This window comes from Ranitomeya imitator, chromosome 5 (genome assembly GCF_032444005.1).
Source record: "Ranitomeya imitator isolate aRanImi1 chromosome 5, aRanImi1.pri, whole genome shotgun sequence".
NCBI lineage: Eukaryota > Metazoa > Chordata > Amphibia > Anura > Dendrobatidae > Ranitomeya > Ranitomeya imitator.
In genome coordinates, this window is record NC_091286.1 from 212,809,093 (window position 1) to 212,834,140 (window position 25,048).

Sequence of the window (25,048 nt, forward strand, 5' to 3'; positions counted from 1 at the left end):
ACTTTCGGAAGCCCATACATAATGGGCAATTTTGGGTATGGTGTTTTTAGGTAATCAGCTTGTTTTCTACTTATAACCCCCAAGTTTAGACCTTCTTGAATGATTACATCAATGTCATTATCAAAAGATTTAATAGAACTCCTCGTTATTTTTTCATACGTCTCTGTGTCTGACAATAATTCACACATCTTCTGTCTATAATCCTCAGCATTAAGCACAACAATGGATCCTCCTTTGTCGCTTTTTTTAATTATTATTTCGAGTTTGTAAGGCATCTCTCAGTTTCTTAGATAAATTATTTTTATTTTTTTTTTCTGCCTCTTTGTTTTTCTTTCAGATCTTTTAAGTCATTTTCAGTTTCTTGAAATTTATCCATACTGTTCGTTCTACTTTGTATGGGATAAAAATATGCGGTTTTAGTTGTAAACTGTTCTGCTTGATTGATAACATCCTTTTCTTCTTGACCAGACAGTTCCTGAAAACAAATAAGCGCCAATTGTTCATTATAATCCATATTTTCATATTCATTTAGAGTTGATTTTTCTTCTTTATTCTCTTGATTACAATCCTCTTTCCAAAAATGTTTTTTTTATGGTTAGATTGCGAATAAATTTGTTTATGTCCAATATAGTATCAAACAAATTAAATTCAACATCCGGCACAAAATTCAGACCTAATGAGAGAACTTTTATTTGATCCTTTGTTAGTTCACATACAGAAAGATTAATCACATTTAATATTTTAGTTTCCTTTTGTATCGAGTCGTCATCTCCTTGTGACTTCTTGTGTTTTCTTCCCCCTCGCCTTTGGCGTTTTTTGAATGTCTGAAGTTTCTCTTCTGAGTATTATTTGAATTATTCAGAGATGTATCCGATGCACTAAGATTGACATCCAAGGAGGTATCTGGGTCTGACGATATAAATCCCACCTGTGATTTGCGAGTGTTTCTTTTGTGAGACTGGCTCTGTTTCAATATAGATCTGGGAGTTTTGTGTGCATTTTCCCACTGCCCCCATTCATAGACTTTATTCGTGGAGTAGTCTTTTAGATCTCTTTCAAATTTGCGTTTTTTCCTATTCATAATATCCTCCTCCAACACAGCTACATTTTCCTTTATTTTTGCCAGTGAGGTTTCAAAATGTGAAAAACTCTTGTATTCATTTAACAGACCATTGGTCTCTTCTATGTTCTTTTGTATCTCTGACAATTTATTCTCTTCATATTTTACTAAGAGTTTCATGAGATTTATAGAGCAATTTGTTGATATAGAATTCCACTCTTTTGTGAATTCTTCAGTGTATGCGTTGGTAGACACCTTTTTTAACCTCAGACCTCTAGGTATCATGTCTTTCGCTGTGTAATATTTTAGCGTGGTATAATTCCACCAAACTCTTGTTTCTAGTTTGGTTAATTTCTCTAACTCCACCATATTGTTTGTGAAGTCTATGGGGTCCACAGTGTCTCCCATAATGCTGCCAAAGACAGGAATGACAAAATAATAATTAAAAAAAGCGACAAAGGAGGATCTATTGTTGTGCTTAATGCTGAGGATTATAGACAGAAGATGTGTGAAATTTTAAAAACCTTTTCCAAAAAAATATGGCAATTCACACATAGGTGCGATAGTGAACAGATTTCCTTTTTTGGATTTGGAATTGGTGGGGAAGCAGGGACAAGCCATTGTTAGTAAAACGCACAAGAAACCTATCAGTGGGAACACGGTCCTACATGCTACCAGCAGCCACCCTAAACATACAATTAAATCAATACCTATAGGGGAATATACGAGATTAAAAAGAAACTGCAGTAGAATAGGACAGAAACAGAGAATTCAGAGAATTAGAGAATAAATTATTAGCAAGAAAATACCCTAAATGGATTCTGAAAAGGGCAGAAAAAATAGTCAGTGAAAAAGAAAGAGAAGCAATGTTAGCACCAAAAAAACATAATTTAAGAGATAGACATAATAAGAAACCATTTTTTTGCCTATAGTATAGCCCGCAGTTTAATGAAATAAAACAAATAATTAATAAACGTTTACTGATCTTATATGAAGACACCACGTTGTTGAATATATTAGAGGAAGGTATAAATGTTTTTTCAAGGAGGGCTCCTACTGTGGGGAATTTAGTCTCCCCAGGTTTGTTTTGTTCTGACACTAAATCTACTACATGGCTGGAAACAAAGGGTTTCTATAGGTGTGGCAAAACATCATGCAGCACGTGTGAACATGCACATATAGGTAAAACCTTTTCTGATAACTCAAATGACACAGTTTATGATATAAGACAATTTATAAATTGCCACACTACTAATGTTGTATATAAAATAGATTGTGAATTGTGCAATTTGATTTAAGGTACCTTCACACTGAACGATATCGCTAGCGATCCGTGACGTTGCAGCGTCCTGGATAGCGATATCGTAGTGTTTGACATGCAGCAGCGATCAGGATCCTGCTGTGCCATCGTTGGTCGGCGCAGAAAGTCCAGAACTTTATTTCGTCGCTGGACCTCCCGCAGACATCACTGAATCGGCGTGTGTGACGCCGATTCAGCGATGTCTTCACTGGTAACCAGGGTAAACATCGGGTTACTAAGCGCGGCCCTGCGCTTAGTAACCCGATGTTTACCCTGGTTACCAGGGGACTTTGCATAGTTGGTCGCTGGAAAGCTGTCTGTGTGACAGCTCTCCAGCGACCACACAGTGACGCTGCAGCGATCGGGATCATTGTCTAGATCGCTGCAGCGTCGCTAAATGTGACGGTACCTTTACATAGGCTGCACCACTAGAAAATTGAAAACGCGCATATCTGAACATATAAGTGACACCTTGAAAGGTAGTAATAGTAATAGAAATATTTCAATGGTAGCCAAACATTTTATTACATTTCATGCAGGAAATTTGTCCGCAATGAAGGTTCAAGGAATAGAACAGGTAAAAAAACCATTGCGCGGAGGAGACACAAAAAGACGTCTTCTGACTAAAGAAGCCTATTGGATTTACAATTTGCATACGAGACATCCAAAAGGCCTTAATAGGAAAAATGAGCTGTTGTACCACTATTTGTAAAATTTTTATTGCTGTTTTTGTACTGTGTTGTATATATATATATATATATATTTATATATATATATATATATATATATATATATATATAATTTAATATTGTGCAGTATAAATATTTGACAAATGCCCAAAGAAATCAAATGGGGGCTTTGTTTTTTTTTGTGTGTGTGTTCATCACCAGGTGGACTAACTATGTAAGAACAGAAGTAATGCCATATATAAAGACTCACAGATGAGGGTGAGTTCAAGCTGTGAAAACGATCATATTAGATCGAAACACGTTGCTTGTTTTTCTGTATCCACTGTAACTACATCCACTTTGCACAAGGACTATGCCGTTTTAATGGAAAAATAAAGAATTGGAAATTTTAAAAGGAGCTGGAACTACTAACTTTGTTCACATATTGGATTTAACACTATACATTGCAGTGTACTTTTCGCTATACATTTCACAGATGCAAATGGGTGGTTTTGTTGCATGGTTCATAAACCATTGTGCTTCCATCAATTTTCACACTGAGCAGTTCCATGACTCTGATTGATAGCGCTCACTTAGCTAAAGCAAGCACTGCTTGAAACATATGCAATAAATACTTGGCACTCAGGAGATCTTTTTGTATGATAGAAAGTGAACAATTCGTTTATTGGGTGCATCCACAATTTTGTGGAAAATTGTGGATGCACCCAATAAACGAATTGTTCACTTTCTATCATACAAAAAGATCTCCTGAGTGCCAAGTATTTATTGCATTGATTTGATGGGTTGGAAACCCAACTTGCGCACCTCCTAGAAGCCAAGAGTGCCGTGCTCTATATTATTACTGCTTGAAACATAACCGCGGTGCTGTGCAACTATGCAGGAGTCAATGGCGTGCACACAGTATGGGGCGGTTCCCCTTTTCATCATCACTCAGAAGTGTAGCAAGCAGCTTTAGAAGGGAGGAGCAATCAGTTTTGTGCTCCTCCTTTCTTCAGTATGTCACAGAGTAGGATTGCACTTAAGAGAGGAGATTCACTAAGTGTTAGGACTGGCGGAACACACCAAGTATAAGATGAAATATTAATAGGTGCGTTTGCAGTCCCGGGTCCTTCGTGCAGGTGAAAACCTGCTGCTAGTAAATGGCAGTGCTATATGGCGGTGGAAGCGAACCCTGTAAAGCCACAGGTCCGCAATACCGCTCTAAAGAGTGCAAGCAAGGAGTCAGCGAACTCAATCCCAAGACTAAGGGTTGAAGTCCGTTCAGACTACTTGCGCAAAACACCGCAACTGGGTGTAACTATCAGGTAACTGATAGTTAGAGCACCAAAGTGCAAACTGTGCCGTGCTGGCAGACACCACTAAGCACCCAGACGTGGGTCAGGAAGCACACTACTGGCACGTGGCGCCGCACTGGCGGTCACAGCAATAGACGCTGATTCGTGTGTGACACGTTGAGTGGTTAGTCGGGCGCTAGATAGCAGCCATACACCTTGTACGAACAGTCATACAATAGGGTAGGGGTATTTAATGAACGACTTGCTCTCACAACAAACACACGTATACAATTGTACACTAGCGCATGGCCGTGCGGTCATGCAAAGCTTATATAGCTGCAGTACGTTCAGGACCTTCCAATAAAGGACCAATGGGCAGCTGCCACAGAAGTTAGCCCTTTCAGGACCCTCCAGGAGGACCAATGGGAACCGCTGCAGCATCTGAGCATGTGACCCTCGATCTCCAACGGAAGATCCCACCCTGGGCATGCTCAGAAGGGAAAAAGCAGGACTTAGTCTCAAAAGCGTCCACTCGCTGCTGCCCAGCACTGGCTTTAATGGGAAAAGCTGGAGAAGCAACAGCAAGCCTAAGCACAGAGTGAGACTGAGCCAGACGCAAGGACCGATGTCTCTGCTGAGCAGGTTTCACTGCGGCAGGAGAAGAATGGGAGACCACAGTAGAAACGACCCGAGATTCCCCCTGTGCAGAAGCGGGAACTCGACCCCTAACACTAAGGCTCCTTTCACACTAGTGTCGTGTGACGTACGTCACAATGCGTCATTTTGGAGAAAAAACGCATCCTGCAAAGTTGCCCGCAGGATGTGTTTTTTCTCCATAGACTTGCAATAGCGACGCATTGCGATGTATGGCCACAAGTCGCATCCGTCATGCGACGGATGCATCGTGTTTTGGCGGACCGTCGGCACAAAAAAAGTTGCATGTAACGTATTTTTGTGCGTCGTGTCCGCCATTTCCGACCACGCATGCACAGCCGGAACTCCGCCCCCTCCTCCCCGGACGTTACAATGGGGCAGCGGATGCATTATAAAACTGCATCCGCTGCTCCCGTTGTTCATTTTGTTCGCAGTTTGCATTGGTACGTCGGGCCGACGCATGGCGACGGCCCCGTACCGATGCTAGTGTGAAAGTAGCCTAATTCTGTTCTTGGGAAGCTCCAGGTTGGGCATTACTAGTGAAACACCACCTAATTAATTGTGAGGCACAGTGTGAGAAGCCATTTTTACAAAAGTGATGATTTAATTCAGAGGTCTTTCTCTCTCTGCAGAAATTCTATACTTTGACAACATGATTAGCTAATTTTGTAATTCTTTTATTGTTATACTGGATTCAAGAGACAAAAGAGGTATGTAACAATTATTTTTAAAGGAATTATCCAACCCTGCAGAGATTTTTAGCAAACTTTGCTATCCTAACGGTGAATAGGGAACACAACACAAGGATTCAGCTTTGCTTGCCAGTTCTAGTGGTCTTCTTAAGACTGCAAGTATGTGGTTGGCATAGATCTGGTCTCAGTCAATTCTTAGTAGAATCTATTGAACAAATCGGTGGAGACTCCAATTGTCATTTGTCCTCACGTATGTGAACACATACTTATAGTCTGATGACGACAGATGGAACCAGCAAACAGAGCTGAATCCTTGCGCTGTGTGCTTTACTCACATTACTTGGAATACTGCAGAACTTCCTGAAAGTTCCCTCCAGGGAGGACAATCCCTTTAATTTTGACCAGGATAATGAGCCATCGGTACTGAGTTTCATAAGGTTTGCTCTCGTAGCCAGATGTTCTGATAAAGAAGTAGAGACATATCAGCAGAAGAAATAGTAGTTTGCGTTGGAGTTAATTTTTAAATAAACGTTATTCTAAATTGTGTTTATTTTCATTTCCACAGGTCATCCAACCACTTCAGGTCCAGGTAACAATGTCTCTATTTCATTTTGTAGGATTATGAAATTGAACTTTTTTCAGACAAATATAAATATTTAGATAAATTTAGTAATCTGTAAATATTGTGATATACCGTATATACTCGAGTTTTGGGCTGAAAGTCCCCCTCTCAGCTTATATTCGAGTCATACCCAGGGGTTGGCAGGGGAGGGGGAGCGGGGGCTGTCTAATTATACTCACCTGCTCCTGGCGTGGTCCCTGCAGGTCCCTGGTCCCCGGCACCCCAGCTTCTTCCTGTACTGAGCGGTCACATGGTACCGCTCATTACAGTAATGAATATGCTGCTCCACCTCCCATAGGGGTGGAGCCGCAAATTCATTACTGTAATGAGCAGTAACAGTGACCGCTCAGTACAGGAAGAAGCTGGGGAACCAGGGACTGCACTGCGCCAGGAGCAGGTGAGTATAACGGGGAGCGCAGCGCGATATTCACCTGCTCTTCATTCCAGCGCCGCTCCGTCTTCAGCATCTTCTGCAGTGACGCTCAGGTCAGAGGGCGCGATGACGTGGTTAGTGCGCGCCCTCTGCCTGAAAGTCAGTGCAGAGGACGCTGAAGATGGAGCGGCGCCGGAACGGAGTCAGGTGAATATTGGAAGTGCCGGGGGCCTGAGCGACGGAGAGGTGAGCATGTGATTTTTTTTATCACAGCAGCAGCAGCAAATGGGGCAAGTGTCTGTATGGAGCATCTTATGGGGCCATAACGATTGTGCAGCATTATATGGGGCATGTGTCTGTATGGAGCATCTTATGGGGCCATAACGATTGTGCAGCACTATATGGGGCAAGTGTCTGTATGGGGCCATAATCAACTTTTGTGCAGCACTATATGGGGCAAGTGTCTGTATGGAGCATCTTATGGGGCCATAACATTTGTGCAGCACTATATGGGGCATGTGTCTGTATGGGGCCATAATCAATATTTGTGCAGCACTATATGGGGCAAGTGTCTGTATGGGGCCATAATTAACGTTTGTGCAGCACTATATGGGGCAAGTGTCTGTATGGAGCATCTTATGGGGCCATAATCAATGTTTGTGCAGCACTATATGGGGCAAATATCTTTATGGAGCATCTCATGGGGCCATAATTAAAGTTTGTGCAGCATTGCATGGGGCAAATGTCTGTTTGGAGTATCTTATGGGGCCATAACGTTTGTGCAGCACTATATGGGGCAAGTGTCTGTATGGGGCCATAATCAACTTTTGTGCAGCACTATATGGGGCAAGTGTCTGTATGGAGCATCTTATGGGGCCATAATGTTTGTGCAGCACAATATGGGGCAAGTGTCTGTATGGGGTCATAATCAACTTTTGTGCAGCACTATATGGGGCATGTGTCTGTATGAGGCCATAATCAACATTTGTGCAGCACTATATGGGGCAAGTGTCTGTATGGAGCCATAATCAACGTTTGTGCAGCACTATATGGGGCAAGAGTCTGTATGGAGCATCTTATGGGGCCATAATCAACGTTTGGGCAGCACTATATGAGGCAACTATCTCTATAGAGCATCTTATGGGGCCATAATTAAAGTTTGTGCAGCAGTGTATGGGGCAAACGTCTGTATGGAGTATCTTATGGGGCCATAACGTTTGTGCAGCACTATATGGGGCAAATATCTTTATGGAGCATCTTATGGGGCAATAATTAACGTTTATGCTGCATTATATGGGGCAAATGTCTGTATGGAGTATCTTATGGGGCCATAACGTTTGTGCAGCACTATATGGGTCAAAAATCTTTATGGAGCATCTTATGGGGCCATAATCAAGGTTTATGCAGCACTATATGGGGCAAATATCTTTATGGAGCATCTTATGGGGCCATAATCAACATTTCTGCCGCATTATATTGGGCAAATGTGTCTATGGAGCATCTTATGAGGCCATTATTAACCTTTATGCAGGATTATATTGGGCATATTTTAATATGGAGCATCTTATGGGGCCATCATAAACTTTATGGAGGTTACTTTACTAAGACTGAGCTTGAAGATGGATGGATATAGTCCTAGAAAACCATGAGTTACACATGATTTTTCAGGGTGATTGGATGCTTTGCAGTATTGCAATTCCCATCGAATATATTCAATGCAAATCGAATTTTTGGAAACAATTTGTCCACTCTGGCAAATTTGAATTTCAAAAGATTCGGTCTTCTCTAGTGTTTTTTTTTTTTGCAAAATTCTCAGATCCACCTGTATAAGCTGTATAAATGCTAATACACTAAACACACAGATTATATAGTGTGTTGTTTGGTGTTTCACCGATTCCAGGCAAGTATCCTCCTGTGCAAGATCGCACGGCCACAACTATCACATACAATGACAATTATTAGTGCTATTTACATTTTAATGTTTAAAATAAATGTGAAAACATAACATCATTAAAAAAAGTGATAGAAATAAATAGTAATAATAAGACTATTCTAAATGCAGCTACTAACAAGAGTTTTTTTAATTTGTATCTTTTATTTTCTGTCTTCTCTAGGCAACTCCACAACAGGTATGCTCCATATGATTTTTCTTTTCTCATCATTGCAGAGAAAATTTGTGTTGACTATTTCTTAATTTGTTTCAGATTCATCGTACACAAACTGTGGTGGTCTTTTGACCCAAATGAATGGGAACATAACAAGTCCATTCTATCCCAATCCTTACCCTGCTAATTCTCACTGTACTTGGCACATCCGTGTACCTGCAGGCTATTACATACGGCTATTTTTCCTTCATTTTGAGTAAGTTATTTAGTATTTAAATCCATTTGTGATTTTACAAACTACTTTGTCAAAGAATAATGCTTTAGATACTTGTTATTGTGAACCAGTTGCTGAGACAAACCAAATAATCAATCACTGGTATGGATGCAACAATGTTAAACTTTAAAGGAGACTCCCATTTTTATTTTACAAACTGAATGGAGAATATTCATTCTCATCAGCGTGTTCCTTTAAACTCAACAAAAATGTTTTTTTACTTCTTTTGTTAGGGGATTGAACCTGCAATTGATACAACATTATTGCTTTATGTATTGAAAATCACAGTCGTCCTATGCGAGTTATATCAATGTGCATTTTTTCTACTAGGCAGCCAACCCCTGCAATGTCAGGCTGGTGCGGGGGTGGCTGTTTTTATCAAGTAGTTTGCACCTGTGCCACCCCTTGCCTTTATCAGTGGAGGCCTGCTGCATCCTGCTAAGTGTGCATTTGCCATCAGACAGGGTTTTGGGAAGGCCGTATCTCTTGGTATGTATTTTTTTCTGAGTTTTTTCTGTTGCCCATTTTTTGATATTAGTGGTAGGACTCGCAAGATTATGAGGACTCTTGACGTTGGGTTGCGAGCTTACTTTATTTTGGCCAAAATATTAAACCAATACCTCATATAATGTATGTGTTTATCATAGGCATTAATGTTTTGCACTATATCATATCATTTTTTTTGTAGGATGTGGCCAGGCCTCTTTTTGTTGGTTAGGTTTTTTTCTGGGGCGTCTGTCACTATGTGCTGCATATTATAATGCTGGGCAGCCCGCCTATTAATACAGGGTAATCTCTCACAGTTTATAATATAAATGCTTAGGGTAGCTTGAAACTCAACTCACAGAAAAATCCCCAAAAGGCAATTTCCAAAATAACCATAAAATGTAACTTTTATTTAATATATTAAAAACATACGTGTGCACTTGACAAACACCATCACCAATAAATACAAGCGTACTATAGGAAAGGCCGGAATAGTGCCAAGCCCTACGTTCTCTATGTGTCCCCTACCTGCCTGCGGAGGTTGGCACCCTATTTGCCTACGCCGTGGCGCCCCCGCTCAACGCCGGCTATCCCTACTATCCCTACACCACCCTAGTAGGACAGGGGGAGAGACATATCACACGTCCAATGTTAAATGTGGATAGCTTGAAGGGACATAAATATGTCAGTGTAGCTAACTAGCTATATCTAGGGTTCTAAACTAGCTTGGTAATCTGTGTCCCTTCGCTCACTTCATATACCATTTCTAGCCAGCTAAAATATTGTCACTGCAGATAGGAGCAGAAACCTAGGGCTGAACACATATGTACTTGTGGTCTGTTTATACATGTAGTGGGGTAGTCATACGAAATAAGGAAATGTATGTGTTGTAGTATCAGACATACCCCATGCCACCTTCTGATATCTTATTACCACGCTGCAGCGTTAAATTTACAATGCGTGCCTAGACAGCCATAGTTTACCACATTCATTAGTGACATCATTATTATTTCAAATCAGATACAGACCAAAAAATACCAAATCTCATTATATCTTTATACAGAATGTCCCTTTAAACTCAACGTGTTTCTCCCCTTCTAATTCTAAGAGGTTCACCAGGAGTATATTCAGATAGCAAAGGGTTAGTTAGCTCATGTATATCCCCTTACATCCCCTTTATATAGCCCTTACAAGGATAGGGGATCGACCCGGTGGTGCAGCTATCTACATTTGACATGCTGAATTTATACATGAGCTAACTAACCCTTTGCTATCTGAATATACTCCTGGTGAACCTCTTAGAATTAGAAGGGGAGAAACGCGTTGAGTTTAAAGGGACATTCTGTATAAAGATATAATGAGATTTGGTATTTTTTGGTCTGTATCTGATTTGAAATAATAATGATGTCACTAATGAATGTGGTAAACTATGGCTGTCTAGGCACGCATTGTAAATTTAACGCTGCAGCGTGGTAATAAGATATCATAAGGTGGCATGGGGTATGTCTGATACTACAACACATACATTTCCTTATTTCGTATGACTACCCCACTACATGTATAAACAGACCACAAGTACATATGTGTTCAGCCCTAGGTTTCTGCTCCTATCTGCCGTGACAATATTTTAGCTGGCTAGAAATGGTATATGAAGTGAGCGAAGGGACACAGATTACCAAGCTAGTTTAGAACCCTAGATATAGCTAGTTAGCTATACTGACATATTTATGTCCCTTCAAGCTATCCACATTTAACATTGGACGTGTGATATGTCTCTCCCCCTGTCCTACTAGGGTGGTGTAGGGATAGCCGGCGTTGAGCGGGGGCGCCACGGCGTAGGCAAATAGGGTGCCAACCTCCGCAGGCAGGTAGGGGACACATAGAGAACGTAGGGCTTGGCGCTATTCCGGCCTTTCCTATAGTACGCTTGTATTTATTGGTGATGGTGTTTGTCAAGTGCACACGTATGTTTTTAATATATTAAATAAAAGTTACATTTTATGGTTATTTTGGAAATTGCCTTTTGGGGATTTTTCTGTGAGATGACTATTAATACAGGAGCGTCATTAATAGGCTGCAAACCAGACACTGTGCGTCACACTTACATGTGTGACTGGCCTCCTATGCGAGTTATATCAATGTGCATTTTTTCTACTAGGCAGCCAACCCCTGCAATGTCATGCTGGTGCGGGGGTGGCTGTTTTTATCAAGTAGTTTGCACCTGTGCCTCCCCTTGCCTTTATCAGTGGAGGCCTGCTGCATCCTGCTAAGTGTGCATTTGTCATCAGACTGGGTTTTGGGAAGGCCGTATCTCTTGGTATGTATTTTTACCCTACTCCTTCACATCTCATTCAGTCCCACTCTGCAGATGTCACTGCCAACAGGTCACAGGTGAGGATGTTACCTTTAGTAGCCATTCGAATACATTTGTGTCAACTTCTGCGCATGTTATCAGGCCAAAAAAATCACCAGGGTATGTAAACTTTTGATCAGTGTCATTGGAATGTTTTGGGTTGTCATTATGATTTAAAAAGAGAAAACACAGTAGTTTGGCAATTAATGGCTTCACCCAGTAACCATGAGTGGAGAAAAACTTTTGGTGTTACCATTCATATTCTCTGAAAAAAGACCAAGAAAGCAAAAATTCTGAGGTGTATATAAACTTTTGAGCACAACTGTAGAAGACAATTCCTAACACAAGTATGAACGGAAACTAAAACATTCTGGGTCTCTGAAAATGGCAACAAAAACAACTATTTTTTATTTTCAAATGTCATAATTTTATTTACTACTGAAATATTTAAATTTAATAATTATATAATTTTTATTATAATTACCTGTAGAACCATGTGGCCACGTGATTTTTTACTGCACAATGAATGCCATAAAAACAAAGCTTGTAATGCAATGGGGGTTTTGCAGTATTTCACAATTTCATCCCAGTTGGATGTTTTTTGCAGTTCGTCAGTAATTTGACAAATTAATGTCCAACAATTAACAAGCCATTATACAGTTAAATCAATGGAAACATTAAAAAGTTATGACTCTTGGAAGAAGTAGAGGAAAAAAAATTGAACAACAAAAACAAAAAATAGTTTGTTTCCAAATGGGTCAATGTGATTTTAATGTGCTTTTGGTGTAGTTCTAATTGCAATAACCTTTTCTTTTATTTAAACAGTTTAGAAACTCATCCACAATGTGTCTTCGACTGGGTGACTATTTATGATGGGATTCCTCAGTTTTCTCCTGAAATAGCAAAGCTTTGTTATGGCAACAGCAACAGCACGAACAACACTTTTTACTCATCCGCTAATATTATGAGCATTGAATTCAGAACTGACTCTAGTGTACAAAGGAATGGCTTTTTCGCAGTGTTTTCATCAATATATGGTCAGTATTATAGTACAAAGAATATTAATGAAGATCCACAAACATGAAAATGTTCACAGCATTATATTGAAATGGAGCTCTGACATAAATGTTTGTCTATATTCTATGAAGACAAACCTTTGCTTTATACCTTTACACTACTTTACAGTTATGGAAGATATATTTTTTATTGCACCTTTGTCTGCTCATAATGGAATGAGGGATAGAACAAATATTTATCAAAGTGTCAAATTAGGGTTGAGCGAAACGGGTCGGCCAGATTCAGAAGTCGCCGACTTTTGGCAAAGTTGGGTTTCATGAAACCCGACCCTGTGTGGGGTCGGCCATGAGGTCGGCGATCTTCTGATCTGGAATCGGAATTCCGATATCGAGTTCCGATATGTTTAAGATATCGGGAATCGGTATCGGAATTCATATTTAGGTGTAAAATAAAGAATAAAAAAATATTGATATACTCACCCTCGGACGTGCCCTGGTTCTTACCGGCAGCCTTCTTTCCTAAGAATCAGCGCCTGAAGGACCTTAGATGATGTCGCGGCTTGGGATTGGTCGCGTGACGCCCATGTGACCGCTCAAGCGACCAATCACAAGCCGCGACATCATCGAAGGTCCTTCAGGCGCTCATTCTTAGGAAGGAAGGCTGCCGGTGAGAACCAGGGCGCGTCCGAGGGTGAGTATATCAATATTTTTTATTTTGATTCTTTATTTTACACTTAAATATGGATCGCAGGGCCTGAAGGAGAGTTTCCTCTCTTTCAGACCCTGGGAACCATTAGAAACCCAATGCACTGCATTGGGTTTCGTGTTTCGGCCGACCCCGACCCCGACTTTTCTATAGGATCGGCCGATTTCACTCGACCCGACTTTTGAAAAAGTCGGGTTTCGTGAAACCCGACCCGATCCTATAAAATGAAAAGTCGCTCAACCCTATGTCAAATCACTAGAAATCTATAACTTATGAATACAAGGTATTAGATCCACTATTTGTAATGCTCTAAAAAATCATGCAAGGTTCTATAAAGTATTGATCTATAGATGAGAATTTGTTTTAAAATCTTTCCGCCATGATTGTTTTCTAACAGAGGTATAACCAAAGGACTGAAAAAACCCTTTTAAAATATAACTTTTAATAAATACTGAGTAAAAATACCCATAAAAACAGGTCAGGAGACAGTAACACCTTAATCTATCTTAACATAAACAATATATGAAAGGATAGAGACTCGTCGACGGCTCTCCCTTGTGACCCTACAGGATCTTATCAAAAATGAAACCACCACCACACCATAACTTAATATAAAGTGTACAAATGCTTATAAGGTGTAAAGAAATAGCTTAAAAGATCTAATGTGGGATAGTTTCCACAAGAAGAGGGTCATATAAACAATTACCCTTCTGTTGATCTTGATATAAGAAAGGTGCACAAGGTGTCTAATATATAGAGGCAAAATAATTGGTTGCGGTATACAGTAATAATGAACCTTTTGTCAACACCTTGTGGTATACCCTAATAGTAGGCACAGTGTATTCACAGGAGTATACCTTTTGTAGGCAAATTAGTATACTACAGAGACAATCAAATGTTAATATGCCAAACACTAGCACCTCTCAAATAATAAAGCAATGGTCAAAAATAAAGGATGTACTCATCCATATGCTGCCGCCCTTCCCGACGCGTTTCCCCCTAGGATAATGCACCAGGGTTCATCAGGGGAAGGAGTGGGGCCTCTAGCGGACCGAGGAAGCTATGATAAGCTGCGTCTCGAAATAACCGCTCAGCAAGTCCGAGGCAACTGTAATGAGCTGTGTCCCGGAATGACCGCTCTCAATGAAGGGCCCTAACAGAGCCAACAAAGCATAGTGCATTGACTTGAACACAGAGTATTTAACGTGCTGTGGGTTTTATTCTCTATAAGCCTGTTTCCTAAATGTTTGTATGAGCATATGAATCCTTAACTTAAACTGTTATTTCTTTTTGTTCAATCCCATTATTAACTTTGTATCACAGTAGGGTAAGCAGGTATGTAAAAACATACTACAAAGCTGCAATATGTAGAAGTGGTCCCACACAAGTGATTTTCTTTTAAATCTGGTGCTGAAGATACAGAGAACCTGCAGCAGGTCAAACCAGGCATACATGAGCAAAAAAAGTCACAGATGCTACATTTTGATCTACTTGGCAATATAGGTATAATATTTCAGACCTTGGACTTTAGGAAAAATGTGTGCAGTTGAAACAAAACAAAATTGTTTAAATTCACTAGTCTGTGTTTCATGGTCTGTTTATGGACTGCAATGTCTGGACTGACCTCAACCTTCAGAAGTTTGGATGAGGACTCGTAATCTGTCCAAGGGCTGTGATCCATACAAAGGCTGTGAAAAACAGATGTGTGAGTTCAGTCTAATAGGTATCACCTAATCCCCAACTTTACATCCAATAAGAAATAAGGGAAATCAAAAGGTGTCTCAGGCATTAACTTCTTACAAGAAACTTAACATAGTTCACCAACTATAGTGCCTTGGACTTCTTTCTTAAAGGGAATATTTTTTTGTCCAACAAAAGCCATCCCTACTTAATAGTTATAATCCTGGTGGATTCATGTAAGTGAACTATCAGGTTTTGGAGGTGCTTTAAGTTACTACAACATTAGGACAGGTTCTGTTTTAGGCATCAGTGTCTATGCTAATATTAAAGTCATTTTCTCCATATGTACCTGCAAGATTGCATGAGATCTTCAGGCAGGATTTCTAATCCAAATTTGATTGCTGTAGCTCAGATTTATTGTGTTTTAAATCCAGCGCTCACCATAATCCTACTGTTGGGTAAACGGTCAGGGAAATCTAAGGAAAAACATAGAGCGAAGAAATATTTTGTGTTTGAATTGCAGTGATATTTTAAATATTTTACATTTTAAGTTGTTTTCATTTTTTTTTACAGATCATGCTACCTCTTCTCCAGGTAACACTCCATATTGTTCTTGTCTAAAAATCAAGAAATTAAAGAAATTATACTGAAGTTATACTTCTAAATCTTTAGAAGTATAACTTCAGTATAATTTCTTTAATTTCTAATTTATTTAATTTAATTTATTTATTTAATTTAATTTCTAATTTCTAATCTTATACTTTTTAATAGATATTTATAGAATAACTGAACTTTCTTCTTGATTATTCATATTTAGCAGGCACTTGACTCCCTTTTAAATAAATGGGGGGTCTTGAAACCCACTCCGCTTGAGCAATAGGCTCCCAAAATGTGCACAACTTAGCAAACAAGAGTGCAGAGGTCAGAGCCTGCACAGAGACCAGAGTATGGATTCAATAGAATGCAAATGCTTCACACTTCTTGGGGTATATTGAACATAGGTTGTGGTCTCAGCACCCAGACCCCCACAAATATGTGGGCAATTAAAATGTTATGATAAACAAGAAAAATTAAATACAAAGTGTAGTTACTCTTTAAATTGTAAATTATTGTTTCAATAATGCATCATGTTATAATTTGTCCTTGTAAAAAGATCACAAATAAATGACAATTGTATTCATCATCAACCATAATGGTTGCATAGAGACTTTAAGAAAAGATAATTTCCTACCATGCCACATTGAATTATACAGTGGCCCATGGCGTAACAAAAGGCTAGACAAAGTAGGAATGTTACTCACTTGGGAGTGGAGTGGAATGAAGTGTCACAGGAACCATTTCTATTTATACATCCGTCTAGTTTATTTCACTCTTCATAAACTGCATCACACGAAAACTCAAATACATGAAGTGAAACACAAAGTAACAAGTCCATACAATAGTGTGGGTTCCCTAGTTTTTGTTAGAGTCCAGCTGTTCACTTTTTTAGCAAAAACACAAAATTCCTGGAAGTCTGCACACCTCCACACATAGACATGAGTAAGACAAACAGGCAATGTGAACCACAGCCAGGGGTGGAGATATGGTGAGAAACTGTCTCACCCAACTCTCGAGCTGCTCACATTAAACCCCAACTCTGTCATGACCGATTAACTCCTCTTAGTACTATGTGTACTAGAGCATTACTCCAGGTTTATATCACAAAGGACATCCACCTCTGTGATACATACAGTGACATGCAAAGTTTAGGGCTTCCATTATCAAAATTACTGTTATTGTGAACAATTAAGGAAGTTGAAGATGAAATGATCTCTAAAAGGACTAAAGTTAAAGATGACACATTTCCTATGTATTTTAGAAATATATACTATATATATATATATATATATATATATATATATACTGTATATATATATATATATATACAGTATATATATATATATACTGCTCAAAAAAATAAAGGGAACACTTAAACAACAGCATATAACTCCAAGTAAATCAAGCTTGTGTGAAATCAAACTGTCCGCTTAGGAAGCAACAATGTCTAACAATCAATTTCACATGCTGTTGTGCAAATGGAATAAACAACAGATGGAAATTGTTGGCAATTAATCAAGACACACTCAAGAAATGAGTGGTTCTGCAGGTGAGGACCACAGACCACATCTCATCGCTTTCTGGTTGATGTTTTTGTCACTTTTGAATGTTGGTGATGCTTTCACACTCGGGGTAGCAAGAGAGGGACTCTACAACCACACAAGTGGCTCAGGTAGTGCAGCTCAACCAGGATGGCACATCAATGCGAGCTGTGGCAAGAAGGTTTGCTGTGTCTGTCAGCGTAGTGTCCAGAGGCTGGAGGCGCTACCAGGAGACAGGCCAGTACACCAGGAGATGTGGAGAGAGCCGTAGGAGTGCAACAACTCACCAGCAGGACTTCTACCTCAGCCTTTGTGCAAGGAGGAACAGGAGGAGCACTGCCAGAGCCCTGCAAAATGACCTCCAGCAGGCCACAAATGTGCATGTGTCTGTACACACAGTTAGAAACTGACTCCATGAGGATGGTCTGAATGCCCGATGTCCATAGATGGGGTTGTGCTCATAGCCCAACACCAGACAGGATGCTTGGCATTTGCCACAGAACACCAGGTTTGGCAAATTCGCCACTGGCGCTTCACAGATGAAAGCAGGTTCAAACTTTGCACATGTGACAGACATGACGGAGTCTGGAGACACCATTGAGAGTGATCTGCTGCCTGCAACATCCTTCAGCATGACCGGTTTGGCAGTGAGTCGGTAATGGTGTGGGATGGCATTTTTTTGGAGGGCCACACAACCTTCCATGTGCTTGCCAGAGGTAGCCTGACTGCCATTACGTACCGAGATGAGATCCTTAGACCCCTTGTGAGACCATATGCTGGTGTGGTTGGCCCTGGATTCCTCCTAATGCAGGACAATGCCAGACCTCATGTGGCTTGAGTGCGTCAGCAGTTCCTGCAAGATTAAAGCATTGAAGCTATGGACTGGCCTGCCCATTCCCAGACCTGAATCCTATAGAACACATCTGGGACATCATGCCTCGCACCATCCACCAACGTCACGTTGCAACACAGACTGTCCAGGAGTTGGCGGATGCTTTAGTCCAGGTCTGGGAGGAGATCCCTCAGGAGACCATCCTCCGCCTCATCAGGAGCATGCCCAGTCATTGTAGGGAGATCATACAGGCACATGGAGGCCACACACACTACTGAGCATCATTTTCTTGTATTGAGGCATTTCCACTGAAGTTGGATCAGCCTGCAACTTTATTTTTCACTTTGATTTTGAGCATCATTTCAACTCCAGACCTCTGTGGGATATTAGTTATGATTTAAGTGGATCAATTTTAGGTTTTATTGTTCCCAACACATTCCACTATGTTATGAATAACGATTTACAACTGGAATATTTCAATCAGTGACATCTAGGATGTGGGATTTTAGTGTTTTCTTCATTTTTTTTTTAGTTGTGTATATATGTTTCACAGTTGGGATGGTGTTCTTAGGCTTCCAAGCTTTTCCCTTTTTCCTCCAAATGTAACAATGGTCATTATGCCCCAAAAAGTTCAATTTTAGTTTCACCAGACCACAGGACATGTCTCTATTAGTGTTGAGCATTCCGATACCGCAAGTATCAGGTATCGGCCGATATTTGCTTTATCGGAATTCCGATACCGAGTTCCGATATTTTTGTGATATCGGGAATCGGTATCGGGATTAAGATTAATGTGTAAAATAAAGAATAAAAAAAAAAATATTGATATACTTACCTTCTGACGCGCCCTGGTCGTCACCGCTGCAACCGCCTTGCTTTCGTTCCGAAGAATGAGCGCGTAAAGGGCCTTCGATGACGTCACAGCTTGTGATTGGTCTCCTTCAGACCCTGGGATCCGTTACAGGATACCTTCCGATATTTGTGTCTCATTGATTTGTATTGGTATCGGATATCGGTATCGGCGATATCCGATATTTTTCGGATATCGGCCGATACCATCCGATACCGATACTTTCAAATATCGGACGGTATCGCTCAACACTAGTCTCTATAAATGAAGGTCCTTCTTCCTGTGAGCATTTGCAAGCATTAATCTGGCTTTTTTATGTTTCTTTTGGAGTAATAGCTTCTTCCTGGCAGAGTGGCTTTTCAGCCCATGTTGATATAGTATTAGTTTCACTGTGTATTTTGACACAATCTTACCAGTTTCTGCCATTGTCTTTACAAGGTCTTTTGGTTTCGTCTCCTTCCTGAGCGGTATGATGGCTGTACATTCCCATCTTGTTTGCACTTGCATATAATTGTTTGTACTAATGAATGAGGCACCTTCAGGTATCTTGAAATTGTACCCAAGGATGAGCCAGGCTTGTGCAAGACCTGCCAAGGTCCATGGCAATTCGTTCAAATGGCACCTCTATGATGGTCATCCAGGACATGGGAAAGGGCCATGTTCAACACCCTCTTTCTATAGGATCCTGGTACCAACAATTATTATTATTTTTTATTATTATTATACATTTTTATAGCGCCATTTATTCCATGGCGCTTTACATGTGAATACGGGGCAAATATAGACAAATACATTAAACATGAGCAGATAACAAGGCACACGAGTACATAAGGAGGGAGGACCCTGCCCGCGAGGGCTCACAGTCTGCAGGGGGTGGGTGAGGATACACTAGGAGAGGGAAGAGCTGGCTGTGCGGCTGTTCAGTAGGTTGAGGATCACTGCAGGCTGTAGGCTAACCAACAACAACAATTGCTCCGCTATTTCCTCTCTAACCTTAGTAACCCGAAACAAGTCCTCACTCATCATAAAATAGGAAAATCTGCTGTCAAACCCTGGCTCCTGCACTATGCTGTTAACAACAAATACATAATTAAACACCTCGTTTATAGTTATGGTAAACAATGGGAGACAGGGAAGGGAGAGTCAGCTCACCATCTGTTGCAGCAAGGTCCTGCTTTGCACGCACGGAAGAGCTTGGGATCCAGCTGGAGAAATGTGTTATGAACAGGTAATTCAGAACCACAATGGACATTGAAGTTCAGAGCACACAAAGTGACCTGACATTTACCAAAAAACATAGGACGAGCTCTGAGACGTGGGAACTCTGCTGACCGCAATCCCTAATCCTATCCAACCACACTAGAGGTAGCCGTGGAGCGCTCCTGACCAGACCTATGCGCCTCGAGCACAGCCTGAGAAACTAGCTAGCCCTGAAGATAGAAAAATAAGCCTATCTTGCCTCGGAGAGATACCCCAAAGGAAAAGGCAGCCCCCCACATATAATGACTGTGAGTTGAGATGAAAATACAAACGCAGAGATGAAATAGATTTAGCAAAGTGAGGCCCGACTTACTGAACAGACCGAGGATAGGAAAGATTGCTTTGCGGTCAACACAAAACCCTACAAACAACCACGCAGATGGGGCAAAAAGACCCTCCGCACCGACTAACGGTACGGAGGTGCTCCCTCTGCGTCCCAGAGTTTCCAGCAAGCAAGAAAAACCAATAATGCAAGCTGGACAGAAAAAATAGCAAACAAAAATAAAACAAGCAAAACTTAGCTTATGCAGAGCAGACAGGCCACAGGAACGATCCAGGAGGAAGCAAGACCAATACTAGAACATTGACTGGAGGCCAGGAGCAAAGCACTAGGTGGAGTTAAATAGAGCAGCACCTAACGACTTCACCACATCACCTGAGGAAGGGAACTCAGAAGCCGCAGTACCACTCACATCCACCAACGGAAGCTCATAGACAGAATCAGCCGAAGTACCACTTGTGACCACAGGAGGGAGCTCTGCCACAGAATTCACAACAGAAATGCACAAAAAGGAAGGAATCCAGCGTGTTCACAGGTTACGTAAAAAGTCCAGTATTTCATGAAATATCAAATATTAAAAGGCTTGTGGACATGTGGCCTGTGCCATGATCTGAACAGCCAACTCTTTTCAGCTCAACAGAGCCTTAGTCATGGTTGTATCACACGTCGGTTGTTCACACCATGGCACAAGCCACATGAGACTAAGAGCACTTGTGTTTATACAGGCACTCTCCTTTTGTTATATCCGGTTTTTGTATGTTTTATAGCCTATTTTTATTTAAATGAATATTATTAAAGTTAAGTGATTTTGTCTCTTGGAGCTGTATTCCCTGTTTTCCACATGTCCACATGCCTTTTAATATTTGATATTTCAATAAATACTGAACTTTTTACTGTGTATCTTTGAGCATCCGGCCCCTGATGGCATCATCAGTATGGAATGGGTTGCCTCCCCAAGGAACAGTTAGCCCCTTTATACCTTTTGTCAGTCCAACCAGGTCCGTTACAACTCGCTGTGCCATCTGCACTGGGGTAGATGATTCTGACTGTAACCAATTTTGGGCAGTAGATCAAACATTTAAGAGTGAGAGGTTTGTCCCAATGATATGCCCACCATTGAACCCATCGTGCCCTGACAGTCATCGTCATCCCCAAGCGCATCAAATTTCCTTTGCCAATTTCACATATTCTTTGGCAACCTGTAAGGCTAAATCATAATAGACCTATTGTGGCTCCCTCATTAATTATAGGCTAGGATTTCCTCCCAATGCTCTAACAGGAGTTCCTCCCTGTTGGCGACCCTTTCAATAACGGTTAAAAAGGCCTCTATGTTGTTACCAGGCTCATTTTCTGCAAGGCCCTCCTCACTGCCTTCCGGACAGAGAAATAATCAGCCCACCTTGGAGTCCGAGCTGCAGCCGGGTCACTAATTGCCTCTGAGAATCATTCAATCTGCTGATGTTGTCGGTGCTGCTGCTGTTGCTGGATCTGTTGCATAAGCAGCCTACTTGTCTCCTGTTGTGCCAGCTGTTGCTGCTGCAGTTGTTGCTAGGCTTGCGCCAGGTGCTTAATCAGGTCCTCCATGCTGTCTGACATTGCTCTCTGGCTCATCACTGCCTTCATCCAAAACATGCTGTACGTCTGTAGCAGTCACATGTGTTCACTGGGAACGCTGCCGCATTCTCCACCAAATGTAGGAATGTTACTCACTTGGGAGTGGAATGAAGAATCACAGGAACTGTTTCTATTTACAAGTACAGCTGTGAAAAATTTTATTTAGTTACTATTTTGTGTGGTGTAACTATCTGGTTTAAGGGCATAAACTTTTATTTTAAATTATGTTTCAAATATGATGCTGATGTAAAGTAGACATGTGAAAAATTTTATTTAGTTACCATTTTGTGTGGTGTAAGTATTAGGTTTAAGGGCATAAACTTTTATTTTAAATTATGTTTCAAATATGATGCTGATGTAAAGTAGACATGTGAAAAATGTTATTTAGCTACCATTTTGTGTGGTGTAACTATCAGATTTAAGGCCATAAACTTTTATTTGAAATTATGTTTCAAATATGATGCTGATGTAAAGTAGACATGTGAAAAATTTTATTTAGTTACTATTTTGTGTGGTGTAACTATCTGGTTTAAGGGCATACAAATTCAAAGGTGCAAAATAGCTAAATTTTCAAATTGCTTTTTCAAATTTTTGATATTTTCATAAATAAATGCAAATCATATTGACCAAGATTTACCACTAGCATGAAGTTCAACATGTCATGAAAACATTCTCACGGTGCGTTCTCACGTGACTCACGGTGCGTTCCACTGCGTGTCACGGTGTCGCCGGAATGGAAGTCCCCTTGGTTATAGGAGTTCCCATCTGACGTCATGCGCCATGAGAACGCTAGATGCACATTCAGCCCACAGTTACGGGACACACTGCATGTAGTATAAAAAGATCCATGTATCACCTAGTTACCATCTCGCCCCCTTTTCTGAAGAAGCTATTTAGCAAAACAGCACTCGTCGGGCGTAGGGTCTGGTACAGTCTCCTCACGCACTGCATGCCATTCCAGCATTCAACTGCAGGTAACATCATTCTTTGATCTACAACCATTATCTCTATATAAAGGGGTCACCTTCTGCCTGTGCGTACATCTTGTAACAGCCGCAATAGGAATGCCACAATATATCATAGCCAGTTCACCATTAAGGGCCCTCTGGTATATTTGATAATTTTATTTTTCTGTTAGCAGTAGTGTTGAGCGATACCTTCCGATATTGGGAAATATCGGGATCGGATTGGATCGGCTGATATCCAAAAAATATTGGATATCGCCGATACTGGAAACCAATGCAAGTCAATGGGACACAAATATCGGAATGAAAATAAGCCCTTTCTGTCCTTTTACATCCTGTTACGGCAGTGTGTGGGTGGAGACTGCGTGTCTGTGTGGGACCATGGGGGGTCTGTGCGGGCCTGCCGGAGGTCTGTGCGGGCCTGCCGGGGGTCTGTACAGGCCTCTCGGGGGTCTGTGCGGCCTGCTGGGGGTCTGTATGGGCCTCTCGGGGGTCTGCGGCCTGCTGGGGGTCTGTATGGGCCTCTCGGGGGTCTGTGTGGCCTGCCGGGGGTCTGTGCGGCCTGCCGGGTGTCTGTACGGGCTGCCGGGGTCAAAAAAGCTGTTTCCGCCAGACAAAAAACACCTACAGAAGAGCAGTTTATCTGTCCGGCGAAAAAACGCACAGCGACGGATCTGGCAAAAAACGGATGAAACGTGTGGCCATCAGGCGCAATCCGGTACTAATACAACTCTATGAGAAAAAAACGGATCCAGCAGAAAAAACGGATCAGGCGGAAAAAAACGGATCTGCTTTTTTCAAAACCTGCCGGATTGTGCCTGATGGCAAAATCCTGATGTGTGGAAGCAGCCAGATATAGGGATAGATACATCTATGTATCTATAGATATATCTATCTATAAATATACCTATAGATAGATATATCCATAGATATATAATAGAAAGGCCGATGTTTCTAAGGCTACTTTCACACTTGCGTTTTTAGCAATCCGTTGCAATCCGTCATTTTGGGAAAATAACGGATCCTGCAAATGTGCTCGCAGGATGCGTTTTTTACCCATAGACTTGCATTAGCGACGGATCGCCACACGTCACGTTCATCGCGCAACAGATCCGTCGTGTTTTGGCGGACCGTCGGCATGAAAAAACGTTCAAGTGAACTTTTTTTGTCCGTCGCATCCGCCATTTTCTACCACGCATGCGTGGCCAAAACTCCGCCCCCTCCTCCCCAGACTTCAGAATGGGCAGCGGATGCGTTGAAAAACTGCATCCGCTGCCCACGTTGTGCACAAATTTCACAACGTGTGTCGGTACGTCTGTCCGACGCGTAGCGACGGACCAGTACCGACGCAAGTGTGAAAGAGGCCTTAATGAGAGTTTAATTTTTTAAAAAAGGAAAAAAACGGCGTGGGCTCCAGCGCAATTTTCTGCGCCAGAGGGGGAAAGCCGATTTCTTTTATATTACCTGCATTTACTTGTGAAAAAAATGGGAATTTGGCGAAAATTTTGAAAATTTAGCAATTTTCCAACTTTGAATTTTATTCAATTGAATCACAGAGATATGTCACACAAAATACTTAATGAGTAACATTCTCCACATGTATACTTTACATCATTGTTAGGGTGTTATAAGGGTTAAAAGTTGACCAGCAATTTCTCATTTTTACAACACCATTTTTTTTTAGGTACCACATCTCATTTGAAATCATTTTGAGGGGTCTATATGATAGAAAATAACCAAGTGTGACACCATTCTAAAAACTGCACCCCTCAAGGTGCTCAAAACCACATTCAAGAAGTTTATTACCCCTTCAGGTGTTTCACAG

General features: G+C 41.1%; 1 protein-coding gene across 17 annotated transcripts in view; it reads left to right on the forward strand.

Moving 5' to 3' along the window:
- LOC138681740 (scavenger receptor cysteine-rich domain-containing protein DMBT1-like) overlaps positions 1–25,048 on the forward strand; it is a 491,932-nt gene that overhangs the window by 390,807 nt on the left and 76,077 nt on the right. For all 17 annotated transcript variants that reach the window (XM_069769545.1, XM_069725880.1, XM_069769547.1 and 14 more), the window contains 5 exons: positions 6,235–6,258; positions 8,779–8,793; positions 8,869–9,025; positions 12,708–12,919; positions 15,858–15,878. In XM_069769545.1, coding sequence (XP_069625646.1) covers positions 6,235–6,258; positions 8,779–8,793; positions 8,869–9,025; positions 12,708–12,919; positions 15,858–15,878 — 429 coding nt within the window. The remainder of the gene's footprint in view (positions 1–6,234; positions 6,259–8,778; positions 8,794–8,868; positions 9,026–12,707; positions 12,920–15,857; positions 15,879–25,048) is intronic.